At 35.5% G+C, this 19,504-nt stretch overlaps 1 protein-coding gene across 1 annotated transcript; it reads right to left on the bottom strand.

The window, feature by feature from the left end:
• Nucleotides 1–712: 712 nt before the first annotated feature.
• On the bottom strand, nt 713–14,005 carry LOC126726669 (probable LRR receptor-like serine/threonine-protein kinase At3g47570). The gene is made up of 3 exons (XM_050432022.1): nt 13,688–14,005; nt 9,198–12,132; nt 713–1,106 (listed from the first exon to the last, which is right to left on the bottom strand). Exons 1-3 carry the CDS (start codon nt 14,003–14,005, stop codon nt 751–753), a joined length of 3,609 nt encoding a protein of 1,202 aa, XP_050287979.1. The 3' UTR covers nt 713–750.
• Nucleotides 14,006–19,504: the final 5,499 nt, after the last annotated feature.

Here is a 19,504-nt window from a genome sequence, read left to right as displayed (position 1 = left end):
TTTTCCATTGCATACTGTAGTTATTGGTGATTTGTTTGTGCTACCACGTACATTTCATGTTAATTTGATTAATTAATAAACTTGGCTAATTAATTTATCACAAAGGGTCAATACATTCTTGGCCTATCATTGTGTATCCCACAAAAGACTGGTTAGCTCATATTTTCATCAAGTTGCTTCCTTTTGCCAAATTCTAGATGATCAAATTCAACCTAAACCTTATTTCAAATTGTACTTAGTTATTAAGCAAAAAAAAAAAAAAAAAAACGCAAATTATTGCAAATGAATTGTATACATATTTGCATGTATTGAAAACATTTGTGTAATTACATGTGTCATTCCTTAATACAGTTGGTATTTATGCCATTCTTCATATAGTTGCTATAAAATACATAGTTCCACAGCCATTGTATGTGGGGTTGACAAATTGAAATTTTTTTTAGTCATTCTTTGCCTACTGATACTAAGAGTATAGGTTTTCTTATGCATAAGACTCCAAATACCTTTTTCATACAACATTTTAGAATGTTTAAGTAAATCATCTTTATACCATGTATTAAAAGCCAAATATATTAACTTCAAATACTAATAACTTGGGATAGTTTTAACTAATTTTGTTTTCCCAATTAACACCATTTGTAAGTACCTTACAGAATTAGAGGGCATACCAAACCAATGTCACATAATCACATCTCGAAAAAAGAAAAAGAAAAAGAAAAGAAAACTTGAGCAATAACACAGATTTTAATATTAGACACCCCTGCTTATGTTTCCATGTATTGCCAATTGGATTTTGTTAACCTTGGTCACAACGTCCTTGATGTCTGGTCTTTCATCTGGTGATTCTTCAGAACATCTTAAGCCTAATTCTAAGATAGATAAAAGAATAGTTTGCATACCAGTTACATGTCTTCCATCTTCAATCTTGAGTAAACCATCATCCACGACTTCCATTCTATCTGGAAGTGATGCAATCCATTGCCTCATAGCTAGTTCTCCAACAAACATTTCATCAGTGGGTTTCTTTCTTGTGATGATCTCCAACAATATTATTCCATAGCTATAAATGTCACATTTGGTTGACACTCTCCCTTCTGAGCCATACTCTGCCAAGTTCACATTTGTCAAGATGTTGATAAGTTAGTGGTCCACATGCTTGCCAACAGGAGAGAGAATAAGTTTATAAAAATAACCATTCACACATTTATGCAAGTTTTATATTTTATTTTTAAAACTTTTTTATTGTATTCATCTATCATCAATATATTGATGTATATATGTAGATTTGATTTATTGAAAAAAAAAATTATGATATGATCAAGATATGTCCATTTGCTATTATCTTGATTCTAATAAAAATAAAAATACATTTGATATTATGCTCTTAGGGTTTACCTTTGTTATAGGAGTATATATGTATATATATCATTTTCTGGTTCAATTACCCAAGATAAATCTAAGCACATTTACATCTCCTTGGGAGGTGGTTTAGTAGTAGGAATCCAAATGATTCATCACACATGATAGTCTTAGAATTATGGGTTTGACTAGTGGCAAGTCTCATTTGTTTCTAGGTGGTTTGATGCCATAATGCAATACTGGGTTTAAATGGTGTAAAAATAGCAACCATACTTGCAAGCTTTTTTTTTTTTTTTTTTTTTTTTAATTCTATAAAATATAAACACATCTTCGAGTACCTACCTATCCATTTACATCTTCATTTCCAATAAATATAGGAACACAATATTTTTCACAACTTTTATTTTAAGTATTGACATCACCAGATCTACCATGGCCACTATATTGTTTAGTGTCAATGGCTATAAAGTTGGTTCTAATTAATATGTGGCGTAAGGCAAGCTGAACATTACTGTAGTTCTATTAACAAGTCCAATATTGAAACTCACACTAAATTTATTTTATTGAAAAAATTCATATTTGATTAGTGAGCATGGCTCATATAACAAATGGCTTTAATACAAATTATTTATTTATTTTCTTGAAATAATAATTTTGTAGAAAAAATTAACACCAGTAACTCGAGAGACTAACAAGTAATTAATTAATTATCCATTGAACCAGTCACGCTGTAATTTAAAGTGTATGTTCATATGTATCTATTGTGTTAGGACATATGTGAATCATGTTAGGAACATAAGTCATTTAGAATTGGTTAATCATTTGACAAAACACACTTTACTTGTAATTGGGTAGATCTAAGATGTGTTTAATACTTCAAGAAACAAGAGTTCAAGCCATGCAAATTTGTCCAAGAAACAAGTGAAGAAGTGCTGGATTTTAAAACTCGACATCTAACTCGACAAATAGCATCTATCGAGGTTTAAAAGGATGGTTTTGCCCGATGTTCGACAGCTACTTGATATATACCCTATCTATCGAGATTTATGAAAATCAGTTTTTCAGATTTGATTTCATTCCAATCCATGTGCACATGTTTAGGCTTTCTTTTCTCACAACTCTAAACATATATAAGGATTATTTTAAGGGCGGTCAAAGGTTGCGCGAGTATAGAGCAAGGTTTTGTTCATGCAAATTGTGACTGGAGACAGAATTTGCCCTAGTTCATTTTTCTCTTGAAAAAGTTACTGTGTTTGTACGCTATTGGGTTTTGTGACCAAGGAGCTTTGTGATCTTCATCGTGTTGATGAACTGAAGAACTTTATAGCCAACATCTTTCTCAAGTTGGTGATTAAGTTGTGTACTGGGATCCGCACATTGATTAGTTCATCACGTACTAGGAGCTGTGCATTGAAAATGAGAGATTATCACTACAGAACAAGTCCAATTGTGTATTGGGGTAAGGGTTCAACTATAGGTTGGTATAAGGTACTGGATTCCTTTACTTGTAACTACTTGTTGTGATAATAGTGGATTTTCGGGAGTGGTGACCTTAAAATCACCTGGTGGGGTTTTTGCCTTGGAGGTTTTCCCCATTTGTAAACAAATCACCGTGTCAACTTTATTTTTTCGCTACATATTAACTTAGTTGGTGATTTATTTGTGCTACCATGCGCTTTGCATGTTAATTGGATTAATTAATTCACTTGGCTGATTAATCAATTAATTTATCACAAGGGGTTAATACATTCTTGGCCTATCAAATGGTATCAGAGCAAATACACTCTAATTAGGGTTAATCTTTGCTATGTGATCCATTGACCCCTGTTTTTCATGGATAGAGGATAGTCTCTAATTATACCTCCTTTATTTAATGGCACTAACTATGCATACTGAAAAATACGCATGTGAGCTTTCTTGTAGTCATTAGATGAAAAGGTGTGGCAAGCTTTGGAGATAGGTTGGACCAAGCCAAAGGAAGCACTGGCCGATTGGGATGATGATAAGATCAAGGCGGCAAACTTCAGCAACAGGGCATTGAATGCTTTATTCAGTGCGGTCACGAATGAGGAGTTTAAGAAAATATCCTCGATGGAAATTGCTAAGGAAGCCTGGACCATTCTCCAGACAACCTATGAGTGAACCAAAGCTGTCAAGGACTCGAAGCTTCAGAGGCTCACTAGAAACTTCGAAAAGATCAAGATGGAGGAGGGTGAGTTGTTTGATAAGTTCTATGCCAAGCTTAAGGACATAGTGAACTTAGCCTTTAATTTTGGGGAAACCATTCCCAAACCCAAGATTGTTAGAAATGTGCTCAGATCTCTACCTGAGAGATTTCATGCCAAGATCACCACAACTGAGAAATCAAAGGACCTCGACAAAATTCCTTTGACAGAGCTGGTTGGCAATTTGCAGACCTATGAGTTGGGTTTGACAAGAATTAGAAAATCGGGTAAGGATAAGAGCATGGCATTGAAGCCAAGAGCAGTGACATGGATGAGTCTTCAAACGATGAAGATTCTAAAATGAAGTCCTACATCACAAGGCAGTTCAAGAATTTCATGAAGAATGCCAATGGGAATGGCTTCAACAAGGACCGTAGGCAATCTAGTTCTTCTCAGTTTAAAAGCCAAGACAAAGGGAAGAAGAATGCTAGGGATGGAGGTCAGTACACTGTTCCCTCAAGACCTAAGTGTTTCGGGTGTCAAGACTTTGAACATATGAAACAGGAGTGCCCCACATATCTCAAGACCATTGAGAAAAGCAAGGCACTTGCTGTTACATTGAGCGACACCAAACCTGAGGATGATTTTGAAAATGAGGATGATGGAATCCTGAATGCTTTCACTACCACTGTCAATCATACTGATGGGATTATTGAAGATATGGATGAAGAAGAGGACTTAGTGGAGTCTAAGTTTGAAAAGATGGATGAGCAAGATGACATCCACACAGCTTATGCAAAATTATACAAGATCTTAGAAAAACATGAGAAGTTGTATAGGTTGGCCACCAAGAAGCTCAATGATGTGGAGCTTGAACGAGAAGAAATCTCCACAAAGTTTGATGAAGCCAATTAGACTATTGGAGCACTGAGATTTGAGAATAATTTCTTGGCTAAGAAGACCAAGAAGCTTGAGGCAGAGTTGTTCCAAGTCAGAACTCAGCTAGAAAGGACTTCAAGTGCAAAGCTTGATGAGATGCTCAGCCTTCAGAAATCTGTTTCTGATTGAACCGGTTTAGGGTATGATTTCTCTTCTCCTAATATTGCTTCCTTTAAGAACAATGATGTCAAAACTGTGCTAGCTAGTGAGAACATAGACAAGGGTAAATCCATCTTAGGAGCACCCCCTAAGCTTGTTAAGAAAGAAACTAAAATCCCTAGGGCTAAGAAGGGTAATACCCAAAAGTCTAAACAGAAGAAGCATCATCTCTGCCATCACTGTGGAGCAACCAGACATACTCGACCTAATTGCTATAAATGGCTAGCCATTCAACAAAGCAACAGTATGATCTCATCTGGAAACCAGAGTCAGTTTTCATCCTCTCTTGCTCCTTTTGGAGATCTTCTCAAAGCTCTCATGTTCCTTTCGAACTTGAACGGTTGCAATTCTTTCCCCTCTCTGCCGATTCAAGGGTTCGTTAAAAGGAGAGGTTCTTCCAAGGTGTGGAAGGAAAAAGGCTCAAAGTGATTTTGTCACTTTTCTCTCTCTCCCTTTCTATTTTTGATTTCATTACTTGTGTTTTTACTTTCTTGTTTCAAGTCAGTCTAGTTTTATGCTATGCTATGTTTAACATGTTTTTGTTTGTTTGTTTTCAACCTCGAAGGTGATAGTCCCCATCAAGCAGTTATGATCGTGTGTGAGTTAAATTGATTTGCTTATATCTTAAATCGTCATAAAATGTAGACACTTGTGCAATCTTATGATGCTTTTCACACATAACACACAATATACATATGCAAGTACAATGTGATTTGGCCATCACAAGGAATACAAGTGTTAATGTATGCTCATTAAACTGTCTTAACTTGTTTTTGAAATATAAAATCGGTTAGACTTATTTAGTGTGTGTTTGGGATCTATATGCTTGACAATTTCTTGCTGAGAGATGTTTTTGAGAGTTTAAAATGTTGTTTGGATCCTTGGTAGAGTAGCTTGATTGATTGCATTCATGTTTGTATTTTTCTCTCATTTGAAAAACTGTTTAGCAATCTCGATGGCTTCTCGATACCTCTCGACAGCTAGGCTATCTATCGAGCTCTTGATCTTCCTTTCTTGCCAGCTGCTATAGCAATTTCGATCCATCGAAGTTTTTGAGAATTTGTCTCGATAGCTTCTCAACAACTTCTTGATCTATCGAGAAAGTTTATGTCTCCTCGATAGCTTCTCAATCCATCGAGGTCTATTTGTTGTGGATACCTCTCGATAGCTCTTTCTGTCACATTTTAATTCTTGACACCTCTCGATCCATCGAGCTGCGTATCTGTCTATGTATAGGGTCAGCATGAATTTCTCTCATTTCTTCCTAATCTCTCTCGACAGAACTTGTCTTCTCACCTTCCCAAACTCATCTCTCTCTCTAAACTTCAAACCCAGAAGTTTTTCGGCCTAAAGATCTTCTTTTTCCTCTGGTATGATCTCATTTCACTCATCTTATCATGCATTTCATCTTTTTGACCTAACTTTTGGGATTTTTTTGAAAAATTTGGGGTTTTTCAAATTGATGAGTTTTTCACAAAATTTTTGGGTTGGTTTTTGTTTAAATCATCATGCATTGCATCACACTTGCATTTTAACAATGTTTCATTCATTTTAGATGTGTGTTTACTTTGTTGCAATAATGTGTGCTGGTAGGTTTGGATTGGGTTGAGCCCATGATGCTTTTATTGTTGCATATCACATGCTCAAGCATTTTTCATGCATACGTACCTTCCTTTTTCTATCTTTTGATATTAATTTTGTTGGTGCTTTTCTGCTTGTCTCTCCCTCTCTCATTCTTTTAGTCTGCATCATGGCACCTAAACGTAAGTCCATTCCGTCCCAAAATCTTCTTCATTCCCGGGCATCTTCTTCTGATTCTACCCCTTCTCATCTTTAGTTTCATGATGAGAAAGTCTGTAAGGACTTCTCGGAGAACTTCTCCCGACGAGGCATTCATTTGGAATGCCAAGTCATCTTATTGGATTTTTTTGATACTGACCTTCCCATTGTCATCTACAGTAGAGGTTGGGAGGCATTTTATGGCATCCCTGTCACTTGTCCTTCCGTGGTCATACAGGAGTTTTACTCCAATATGCACGAATTCGATTATTCAGTACCTCTTTTTGTCATTCGCGTTCGAGGAACGCGCATTATGGTCACTCTGAATCTTGTATCTGAGGTGCTTTACGTCCTGAGGGTAGCGCATCCTGACTACCCCAGCTATGATTGTCTTAGGACTGTGTCCAAAGACGAGCTCATGTCTCGTTTTTGTGAGACTCCTTCATCGTGGGGTGGTCATCAAAACACCCATTGCTCGGCCTTTGCTAAAGGTCCGAGGTTTCTTAACATGGTGATGACATTCGTTCTCCATCCATTGTCTCACTATAACTCTATCACAGAGCCTTGTGCTCAATTTTTATTATCTCTCTTAGAGAACCTCTCTATAGACTTCCCTTCTCACTTCATTCTTTCCCTCATTGATGTATATAGGGATACGGCGACCCGTGATAAGCTTATCTTTCCTTTAGCTATCACGAGGATCCTTCACCACTTTTTTGTCTCCTTTCTTGTGTCGGATTCTTTCTTTGTCATGTGTGCCATTGATGAGGTGACTATTAGACAAAGTGAGGCCCAGTTTCAACCGAAGCGGCCACGGACTAAAACGGCGACTCCTTTAGCTTCTTCAGCTCCATCCACATCCGCTCCTTCTTCTTCCGTGGATGGTGTAACCTTCGAGGTGATTATGGCGTAGCTTCAACGCATGGATGCTCGACTTAACACTCTCAGCGATAAGTTGTGTCAAGTGAACACCTGTGTCAGTCATATTGCACAATGACAGGCTCGCCTTGGTGGCTTCGTAGAGTCTTCCACTCCTTCTCTAAAGACTCTGTCTCCCACTCCTTCTCTAGAGACTCTGAGGATGAGGACAATGATGGTGGCTCTGATGGCGATGGTGATGAGGATGATGGTGCTAGCTCTTCCAGTGATGGTGAGATGACTGCTTGAGTTACTTGCCCTTTGTCATTTATGACAAAAAGGGGAAGTAGTTTTGGGTATGAGAGTAGTCATGTACTTAGGGGGAGAGTTAGTATAGGAGATTTTTGTTAAGGGGAGTGTCTATACTTATTGAGGGACGTAGTGAGGACTTATGTATTTTTTTTCACTTCTATCCTTTATAGATACATTGTTCTTACTTTGTGATAGCAAATCTTGTACTTACTATTGATATATATATATATATATATATATATATATATTGAGGTTGTTATTACTTTCTTTCACCTATCTCTTTATGTGTTGTTTCTTTTCTCTCTTTATGCACATGCTTCTTATTACTTGTATGCAATCTTTTATTTCTGTTTCACACATGAACTCTCTTCTTCAAGGTTTTTCAAGAGTTTGTGTTAGGATAGATTTTATTGTATTCAACAAGTGAGAATGAGTTGAGTGATTTATGACTTCTCTCATATGTTCATTTGTTTGCTGTGATTTTGTCACAGATTTCCAAAAGGGGAGATTGTTAGGACATTTGTCATTTAGAATTGGCTAATCCTTTGACAAAACGCACTTTACTTGTAATTGGGTAGATCTAGGATGTATTTAATACTTCAAGGAACAAGCGGTCAAGTCCAAGTATTGAAGCCATGCAAATCTGTTCAAAAAACAAGTAAAGAAGTGCTAGATTTTAAAACTCGACAGCTAGCTCGACAGATAGCATCTATTGAGGTTTAAAAGGCAGGTTTTGCCCAATGCTCGATAGCTGCTTGATAGATACCCTATCTATCGAGATTTATGAAAATCAATTTTCAGATCTAATTTCACTCCAATCCGTGTGTACATGTTTAGGCTTTCTTTTCTCACAACCCTAAACGTATATAAGGATTATTTTAAGGGTCGTCAAAGGTTGTGCAAGTATAGAGCAAAGTTTTGTCCATACAAATTGTGACCGAAGACAGAATTTGCCATAGTACATCTTTCTCTTGAAGAAGCTACTACGTTTGGTCGCCATTGGGTTTTGTGACCATGGAACTTCGTGATCTTCATCATGTTGATGAATCGAAGAACTTTGCAAGCCATCATCTTTCTCAAATTGTGATTAAGTCGCGTACTGGGATCCGCGCATTGATTGGTTAGTCACGTACTAGGAGCCGTGCATTGAAAATGAGAGATTGTCACTACAGAACAAGTCCAATTGTGTATTGGGGTAAGAGTTCAACTGTAGGTTGGTATAAGGTATTGAGATTCCTTTACTTGTAACCACTTATTGTGATAATAGTGGATTCTCGGGAGTGGTGACCTTAAAATCACCCGATGGGGTTTTTGTCTTGGAGGTTTTCCCCATTCGTAAACAAATCACCGTGTCAACTTTATTTTTCCGTTGCATATTAACTTAGTTGGCGATTTGTTTGTGCTACCACGCGCTTTGCATGTTAATTGGATTAATTAATTTACATGGCTAATTAATCAATTAATTTATCACAAGGGGTCAATACATTCTTGGCTTATCATAATGCAATCACAAAACTAAGCTATGAACTACCAAACAATATGTTAATATTTAAAATTGTATCTATTAAAGCAATGTACATAATTAGCCTAGTAATTAAATAGATAGACAAAGGCGAACTCATGTACCTGGTGCGATGTAGCCAAGTGTACCGAGAGTTTTGGTTTGCGTTGCGTCCTTGTTTAGGGCTAAAGTTTTTGCAATGCCAAAGTCACTAACATGTGCAACCATGTCCTCGTCCAAAAGAATATTGGAAGGCTTCAAATCACAATGCACCACAGCTTCTGATTGACCATTGTGGAGATATTCCAACGCTGATGCAACATCAACCATAATGCTCACTCTTTGGACAAGATTCAAGTAGTTATTATGAGAGTATAACCACTTTTCAAGGGTACCATTTGACATGTATTGAAGCACCAAAGCTCTAAACTCAAGGTTGGAGCATGTACTAATGACTTTGACAAGATTCCTATGTCGAACTGCCCTTAACACCTTGCATTCAGCATCAAAACTTTTGAAAGCAACCTCCAATTGCAGGTTTAGAACTTTGACAGCAATGATAGTCCCATCAGATAGTATTCCTTTGTACACAAAACCAAAACCTCCTATTCCAAGCAAGTTGCTCTCACAAAAGTTGTTTGTTCCACAAGAAAGCTCTTGATATGATATCATTCTATGATCCACTGTAGGCAATGTGATAGGCAAACCTGGAATCTGCATGTTACATTGTGGATGTCTTCTTCGCATTATGACCAATGCTGCAAAGATTATTATTGATGCAATGGCAGGAACAATATATTTGAGCAAAACTTGTTTCACCCTTGATCCAAGAGAAGTTGGACTTATACAAGGTGGAACTCCAAAAATTGGATTCCCACAAAGTGCTTCGTTACCTAAAAATGATTCTATGGTGAAGTTTGCAAAAGGTCCGGTGGATGGAATCTCTCCCGATAGCTTATTGAAGGACAAATTCAAATACTTGAGATATGGAAGTGTCTCAAGAGATTTTGGAATAGCACCAGAGAGATTATTGTTTGAGAGATCCAATTGATCCATTCCCCTCAATTGTCCAAAAGATTGTGGTATGTTTCCTTGGAATGAGTTCTTTGACATGTTTAGATAACTTAGGCTCTCGAAAGCACCAATGATACTGGGAATATTTCCAGTAATTTGGTTATAGGATAAGTCCATGACTACAATAGTGGACAATTTTGTCATGCTTAGAGACAAATTTCCGCTGAGGAAATTCGATGATAAATCCAAGAATAACAGGTTTTGAAGACTCCACAAATTCAATGGGATTGATGATGTCAGTGCGTTATTACTCATGTTGAATTTTTCTAAAAGACTGAGGTTTCCAATGCAATTCGGGATGGGTCTTGAGAGACTGTTAATAGAGAGCGACAATTCTCCCAAGTTCTTTAATTGACAAAGTTGTTCTGGAATGGATCCTTCAATCAAGTTCTCGTCAAGAAACAATCTTTGCAATCTCTCCAATCCCCCCAATGTGGATGGTATGTTTCCCATCAAATTGTTACCCGACAAATCAAGTAAGTACAAGTTTTTCAAGGAACCAATTTCCTTTGGAATTTGACCCTTTATTTGGTTTTCACTTGCATCAAAGACTTTAAGAGAAAGTGAAAAATTTCCAATGGCATCTGGAATTGTAATATTTAAGGAATTGAAGGATAAATGTAGCTCCTCCAAAAATCTGCAATTAGTTAAAGATAAAAGGAAACTATGCTCTTGATATCCAGGGTTCGCTGTCAGCTGATTTCCACCTAGATAAAGCCTTTTTAGATTTTTTAAGTTCCCAAGATTTCTGGGTATATGTCCAGAGAGAAAGTTATCAGCAAAATCTACCAAGAAGAGGCTGGAAAAATTTGAAAGATATGATGGGATATGACCACTAATTTTGTTCAAACCAAGGGTTAGAATTTCAAGATTAGGGCAAGAGATCCAAGTATCTAATGGAAGATTTCCAGACAAGGAATTTTCAGACAAGCTGAGCTGTTGTAGAGAGGTAATGTTGAAAATATTTTGGGATATTGTCCCAGTGAGATCATTTAGTTCAAATAACAAAAATTTCAAATTTTGGAGACGCCATAAATCACTTGGAATGCCACCTTTCACGTTGTTTTCTTCGATGCCAAACTCTTGTAACATCGACAAGTTGCTTATGATAGGAGGTATATTTCCAGTTAAGCTGTTACCTCCAAGATATAGCACTTCAAGCTTTTCTAAACTCCCAAAACCTTTTGGAATACTTCCATCAAACTTATTGTATGACAGAGATAAGACAGAAAGCTCTGTACAGTTATTAAACTGTGAGGTGAGCTTACCGTTGAATTCATTGTCAGAAATATACAGTCCTTGAAGATTAGGACATTGGGTGCAAAGATTCATTGGAAGGGTTCCTGAGAAGTGATTATTTGTAAGACCAAGAGTTAAATAGAAGTTAAAGATGACAAGAGGAAATGGACCAGTAAGGCTATTATCTTCAAAACTCAAGAACTCTAATGACGACATATTGCTGAGGGACAATGGAATTGTACCACTTAGACTGTTTCTACTAAGACGTAAAACTCGAAGTTTGGGTAACATGCCCAATTCTTTAGGTATGCCACCACTAAAATTGTTGTTATAAAGATTTAAATATTCAAGCTTCTGGCAATCATGTATAGTTGGATGGATACTACCTTCCAATAAGTTGTTTGACAAGCAAAGTTTCCTCAAGCGGTGTAGACGACTAATCTCATGTGGCAGAAAACCACTGAAGCTGTTGTTTTTAAGATCAAGTGAGACTAGGAAGGAGAGGTTGGCAATATGAGGGGAAATGGTGCCATGGAGACCCACATAGGAAAGGTTCAAGGCTGTGACTCTTTGTCTGCGTCGGCTGCAAGAGACCCCAAACCACTCACAGAAGTTTGTTGTTGTGGACCAGTTACCACCAGCAAAGACAGAATCGTTTGGGCTAAAAGTGATTTGAGATTTGAAGGCAATGAGAGCTGATTGATCCGTAAAGTTGTTGGAAGATTGGGAAAATGGAAGTACGCATGGCTGCATTAACAGAAAAGCCAACAGGAGGAAAATGTATGAACTTTCCATTAGCATAATGTGTGTGCACGAGAGACAGAGAAGGCTTTTTGGAATAGGATAGTCTTGCTGTTTCATTGGTACAGCTTATTAATACAAAATCATTTCAGATGTATCATATTCATGATGGGTATGCAACATGGTTATTCGACCCTATGTGTGAACATAATCTAAATTTTTTCCACTTTACCAAAAGGGGCATGTCCCAAAATTCTAGTCCCGTCAATGTAGACGAAGAAAACAGAGGGATAAACACGAGACATCTATGGAACATGACATGGGATAAATTATAGTGGTTGTAAGATTTTTTTTCTCGCTGAAGTTAGGCTCATCTCAATTAGAATCCGTTTTTCTATTTTTTATTGGTAAATTTACAAACGCACTTAAGGAGATGCCCTTTGAACTGTAAACTGATTGACAATCTCACTTGGAAGTTGGAATTCAATACCCTATCATGATTACGGGAAAAAAAATGGCCAAGTAATTATGGAAGTGAGATGATGACAGAGAAGAATTAAGATGCCCTTTGAACTGTAAACTGATTGACAATCTCACTTGGAAGTTGGAATTCAATACCCTATCATGATTATGGGAAAAAAAATGGCCAAGTAATTATGGAAGTGAGATGATGACATAGAAGAATTAAAGGTAGCATATATATTATATACATGGAAATGGAATCTAGAGCTTGACTAATTCAAGTAGTATGATTTGAATCCAAAGTCCTGGAATAAAGTGTTTTTTTTTTTTTTTTTTTTTTTTTTTTTTTTTTTTTTTTTTACAGGGGAGTTAGCTTCAAGGAATTTTAAAGCTCCGTCAGAATGAGTATTTCCAAACTAAAATCAAATACATATTTACTTTCCCAGCATATTATTTCCTCTCAATTAAGTACAACTGAACATTCAAAAGAGCAGTGAAATCCAAGAAAAAATTATAATGCATGAGGACTAATCTCACGACTGATATGAATGTTGGCCTCAATTTCTTCGTTCCTACCATGGACGAGTGCAAGTTGATTGCTTATGCTGAGGAAGAAGCTAGTGGAGATCAAATTTGGGGAGCCCTAACTTGTGGATTTGGGTGTTCCCTATCTGAAAATTAGGTTTTTTTGGTAGGGTTAATTTGGTGTTTTATAACGCAGAACGAAAATATAGTAAAGCAAGATATTGTTTTACCTCAATGAAATCTTGACGAATCAAGGGAAAAGAAACTAAGAATCCATTAAAAATTTGAGATATTCTTAGATAAGTATTTTATTTGAATCTACTAAAATCAGTCTAAATAAAAATACATATTCCAAAATTACAAAAAGATACCATTGAATTTCCTATAGTATCGCTACAAACCAAATTATCAAAATAAAATAACTTAATTTTGGCCCCAAAAAATAAAATAAAATAAAGGAACACAAGCTTTAACGAGGTCTCTTCAAGTGCACACATTCAAAATTTGAGCAATAACATAAATATCAGACACCCCTATTTTTGTTTCCAAGTAGTGTCAATTTGATTTTGTTAACCTTGGCCACCACATCCTTGATGCCAAGTCTTCCATTTGGTAATTCTTCTGAACACCTCAAGCCTAGTTCCAAGATAAATGAAAGAATAGTTTGCAAGGCAATTACATCTCTTCCGTCTTCTATCCTAAGCAAACCATTGTCCACAACTTCCATTAGGTCACAAAGTGATGCAATCCATTGCCTCATACCTACTTCTCCAACAAATATTTCATCAATAGGTTTCTTTCTTGTGTTCATCTCCAACAAGATTATCCCATAACTATAAATGTCACTTTTGGTGGATATTCTCCCTTCAGAACCATACTCTATCATGCTCATATTTGTCAAGAAATTTTTAAGTTAGTGACCCACATATATGTTTCCAAAATTAATTTACAAATATAACCTTAATACACTGATATATATACACAAATTTATACATTAATTTTTTTTTTTTAATGTACCATCCTTGATCCATTAAATGATATATATATATACTTGATTCTTTTATTTATTTATCAAGTATGCCATTGTGATTTGCAAATAATAAAATTAGTGTTAATGTGGGTTCTATATAAAAGTAATGTTGACAATTTGTTAAAAAAGGTTATGTCCCTAATACTGATGGAATAGTTTTGTAATCATTTTCAACTCTCAAACTGAGCGCCATAGCTGAATTTTTCTAGTCAATTTTTAGATAACTTATCAAATAGGATCATTACCTTGAATAGTGTCAATGGCTATAAAATGGGCTATAAGTGGGCATAAGGCAAGCCATGCCAATACCATGATTGCATTAATGATTCCAATATTAAAGTAATATTAAATTAATTTGTATTTGTTCTATCAACAAAATTAATTTGTATTTGACTTGTGAGCAAAATGCATAAAACAAATACTTTAGGGGTATATTCATAAGAATCTAATGCAACTACATTATTGAGCTGATGAAAACTACCACACTCATGGTTATTTCTAAAATTAACCACTATTAATGTTATTCACGAAATTAACCTTAATACATGCATATTGGTGCAATGTAGCCAATTGTACCCTCGATGGTTTTGGCATGGGTTGTGTCCTTGTTTTCAACTAAAATCTTTGCAATGCCAAAGTCACCAACATGCGCAACCATGTCCTCATCCAATAGAATATTGCTAGGCTTTAAATCACAATGCACCATGGATTCTGATTGACCATTGTGGAGATAATCCAACGCTAATGCAACATCAACCATAATGCTTACTCTTTGAGCAAGATTCAAGCAATAGTTGTGAGAGTATAACCACTTTTCAAGACTACCATTTGACATGTATTGTAGCACCAAAGCTATATAAACTCAGGGTTGGAGCATGTACTAATGACTTTAACTAGATTCCTATGTCGGACTGCCCTTAACACTTTGCATTCAGCATCAACACTTTTAAAAGCACCCTCCAATTGCAGGTTTAGAACTTTGATAGCAACAATGGTTTCATCAAATAGTACCCCTTTGTAAACAGAGCCAAAACCTCCAATTCCAAGCAGGTTTCTTTCATAAAAATTGTTTGTCCCATGGCAAAGGTCATGATATGATATCATTATATAATCCACTGCATGCAATGTGTTAGTAAAACTTGGAACCTAGATTTTACATTTTGGGTGTCTTCTTAGCATAGTGACCAGTGCTGTAAAGATTATAATTGATGTAATGGCAAGAATAATATATCTAAGCAAAAGTTGCTTCACCCTTGATCGTTGAGAAGAAATCGGACTTGTGCAAGGTGGAACTCCAAAAATTGGATTCCCACAAACTTCTTCATTGCCTAAAAATGATTTTGCCGTGAAGTTTATAAAAACTCCACTAGATTGAACCTCTCTTGATAGCTTATTAAATGAAAATTCAAATACTTGAGATATGGAAGTGCCTCAAGAGACTTAGGAATTGCACTAGAGAGATTATTGTTCGAGAGGTCTGTTAGGACATATGTGATTTAATGTTAGGAACATATGTCAATATTTTATGTAATTGGTTAATTCTTTGACAAAACGCACTTTACTTGTAATTGGGTAGATCTAGGATGTGTTTAATGCTTCAAGAAATAAGGTTTCAATTTTAAGTGTTAAAGTCATGCAAGTTTGTCCAAGAATCAAGTAATGAAGTGTTGGATTTTAAAGTTCAACAACTAGCATCTATCGAGGTTGAAAAGCTGCTAAAGCCCGTGGCTTGATAGCTAGCTCGATAGATGGCTATCTATCAAGGTTTATGAAATTCAGTTTTTCAAGTTGATTTTTCATCCAATCCGTGAATGTATGTTTGGGCTTTCTTTTCTCACAACCTTAAACATATATAAGGATTATTTTAAGAGCCGAAAAAGGTGATGCACAGTTGCACAAGAGCACAATTCCACAAGTGTGAAGAAAAGTGTGACTGGAAACCTAGTTTGCCCTAGTTCTTCTTTCTCTTGAAAAAGCTGCTGTATTTGTACACCGTAGGGTTTTGTGACCAAGCAACATCATGATCTTCATCGTATGATGAACTGAAGAACTTTGCAGCCAACATCCTTCTCAAGTTGGTAATTAAGTCGCGTACTGGGATCCGCGCAATTGGTTAGTCACGTATTGGGAGCCGTGCATTGAAAATGAGAGATTGTCACTACAGAACAAGTCCAATTGGGTATTGGGGTAAGGGTTCAACTGTAAATTGGTATAAGGTATTGGGATTCCTTTACTTATAACTACTTGTTGTGATAATAGTGAATTCTTGGGAATTGTGACCTTAAAATCACCCGGTGGGTTTTTTGTCGTGTAAGTTTTCCCCATTCGTAAACAAATCACCGTGTCAATTTAATTTCCACTGCATACTTTAGTTTGTTGGTGATTTGTTTATGCTACCACGCATTTTGCAAGTTAATTTGATTAATTAATAAACTTGGCTAATTAATCAAATAATTCATCACAATGGGTCAATACATTCTTGGCCTATCAAGGTCCAATAGATCCAATCCTTTCAAGGATCCGAAAGATTTGGAATATCTCCTTGAAATGAGTTCTTTGACAAATTAAGACCACTTATAATTTGAAAAAAACCAATGATACTTGGAATATTTCCAATAATTTTGTTACAAGACAAGTCCATGAATATAATAGCATCTAGTTCTCTCATGTTTGGAGACAAAGATCCACCGAAGTAATTCGATAATAAATCCAAGAACAGCAGATCTTCAAGGCTCCATGCTTTCCATTAGCATAATGTGTGTGCACAAGAGAGACAGAGAAGGCTCTTTGGAATAGGATAGTCTTGCAGTTTCATTGGTATAGGTTATTAATACAAAATCATTTTAGATGTATCATATTCATGATGGGTATGCAACATGGTTATTCGACCCTATGTGTGAACATAATATAAATTTTTTCCACTTTACCAGAAGCGGCATGTCCCAAAATTCTAGTCCGGTCAATGTAGACGAAGAAAATAGAGGGATAAAATGGAACATGACATGGGATAAATCATAATAGTTGTAAGATTTTTTCTCACTGAAATTAGGCTCATCTCAAATAGAATCTGTTTTTCTATTTTTAATTGGTAAATTTACAAACGCACTTAAGGAAGTGCCATTTGAACTGTAAACTGATTGACAATCACACTTAGAAATTGGAATTCAATACCCTATCATGATTACGAAAAAAAATGGCCAACTAATATGGAAGCAAGATGATGACAGAGAAGAATTAAAGGTAGCATATATATTATATACATGGAAATGGAATCTCAGAGCTTGACTAATTCAAGTAGTATGATTTGAATCCAAAGGCGTGGAATTAAATGTTTTTTTTTTCTTTTTTCTTTATTTTTTACAAGGAGTTAGCTTCAAGGAATTTTAAAGCCCCATCTAGAATGAGTATTTGTAAATTAAAATCAAATATATATTTACTTTCCCCGCATATTATTTCCTTTCAATTAAGGACAACTGAACATTCAAAAGAGCAGTGAAATCCAAGAAAAAATTACAATGCATGAGGACTAATCTCACGTCTTATATGAATGTTAGCCTCAATTTCTTCGTTCCTATCACGGAGGAGTGCAAGTTGGTTGCTTATGCTGAGGAAGAAGCTAGTGGAGATCAAATCTGGGGAGCCCTAACTTGTGGATTTGGGAGTTTCCCTATCTGAAAATTAGGTTTTATTGGGACGGGTTAATTTGGGGTTTTACAACGCAGAACGAAAATATAGTAAAGCAAGATATTGTTTTACCTCAATGAAATCTTGACGAATCAAGGGAAAAGAAACTAAGAATCCATTAAAATTTTGAGAAATTCTCAGATAAGTATTTTATTTGAATCTACTAAGATCAGTTTAAATAAAAATACATATTCCAAAATTACAAAAAGATACCATTGAATTTCCTATAGTATCGCTACAAACCAAATTATCAAAATAAAATAACTAAATTTTGGCCTAAAAAATAAAATAAAATAAGGAACACAAGCTTTAACAAGGTCTCTTCAAGTGCACACATACGAAATTTGAGCAATAACATAAATATCAGACATCCCTATTTATGTTTCCAAGTAGTGTCAATTTGACTTTGTTAACCTTGGCCACCACATCCTTGATGTCAAGTCTTCCACCTCAAGCATAGTTCCAAGATAGATGAAATTATAGTTTGCAAGGCAGTTACATCTCTTCTGTCTTCAATCCTAAGCAAACCATCGTCCACAACTTCCATTCGGTCACGAAGTGATGCAATCCATTGCCTCATACCTATTTCACCAACAAATATTTCATCGGTAGGTTTCTTTCTTGTGATCATCTCTAACAAGATTATCCCATAACTATAAATGTCACCTTTGGTGGATACTCTCCCTTCAGAACCATACTCTATTATGCTCACATTTGTCAGGAAAATTTTAAGTTAGTGACCCACATATATGTTTCCAAAAATAATTTACAAATATAACCTTAATACACTGATATATATATATATATACATTCATACATTAAAAAAAAAATTACTGTAACTATCCATGATCCATCAATTGATGTATATATGAATATTTGATTCTTTTATTTATTTATTTATTTATTTATCAAGTATGCCATTGTGATTTGCAAATGATAAAATTGGTATTAATTTGGGTTCTATATAAAAGTAATGTTGACAATTTGTCAAAAAAGGCTATATCCCTAATACTGATGGAATATGTAAGGACCAAAAAATTCTATCAGCCCAAGCCCACTTAGAATAGTGAACTTGTATAGTTCAATTTAGGCCCAAATCAATAAATTTGTAAGAGAGGGAATCAAACAATAAGAGAGGGCTTAGACCGAGGATGAGAATAAGGGAGTAAGGCTTCCTTCTATAAAATATTTTTGTCTATCATAAAATAAAATAATAATAATAATAATAAAGAACACCCTAAATTTTTATTAGGTGATTGATTTAGGGAATTAAACCCAACAAAATTAAAACTCGGCATCTTTTAACAATATCCTTGGCCCTTTTAAACAAAAAGAATAAGTCCAACAACAAATTTTATTTATCTAAAACAAGGGGAAAAAAGTCCAATATCAAAAATTAATTTACTGATCTTAAATCTTAGGGCGTGGCGGGAAAGCCCAACAACAAACTTACCACTTAAAAGTTAAAGAAAAATTTTGCCACATGTGGCTTGTACTGGGAATATGTTACTGCTAGTTAATAAATAAAAGAATAAAGGCAACTAGACAATGATAGAAACCAATATGTGTAAACATATCTACAAACACCAGTGAGTTGAGTAACAACTAAAATAATGATGTTGACACAACAAAAATGTACTATCAAAAAATTTGAATTGAGTTAGATTTTTTTTTTTT

The sequence above is a fragment of the Quercus robur genome, chromosome 1 (genome assembly GCF_932294415.1).
Source record: "Quercus robur chromosome 1, dhQueRobu3.1, whole genome shotgun sequence".
NCBI lineage: Eukaryota > Viridiplantae > Streptophyta > Magnoliopsida > Fagales > Fagaceae > Quercus > Quercus robur.
This window is presented reverse-complemented; position numbering and strand designations above follow the sequence as displayed.

Coding starts and splice junctions, on each gene's coding strand:
- LOC126726669 (XM_050432022.1), bottom strand. CDS start 14,005: ATGAGCATGATAGAGTATGGTTCTGAAGGGAGAATATCCACCAAAAGT. Junction 12,133..13,687: donor TCAAGGATGTGGTGGCCAAG/GTTAACAAAATC, acceptor CTGTTAATGCAG/CCATGCGTACTTCCATTTTC. Junction 1,107..9,197: donor ACTTGGCTACATCGCACCAG/GTACATGAGTTC, acceptor TGAACTTGGCAG/AGTATGGCTCAGAAGGGAGA.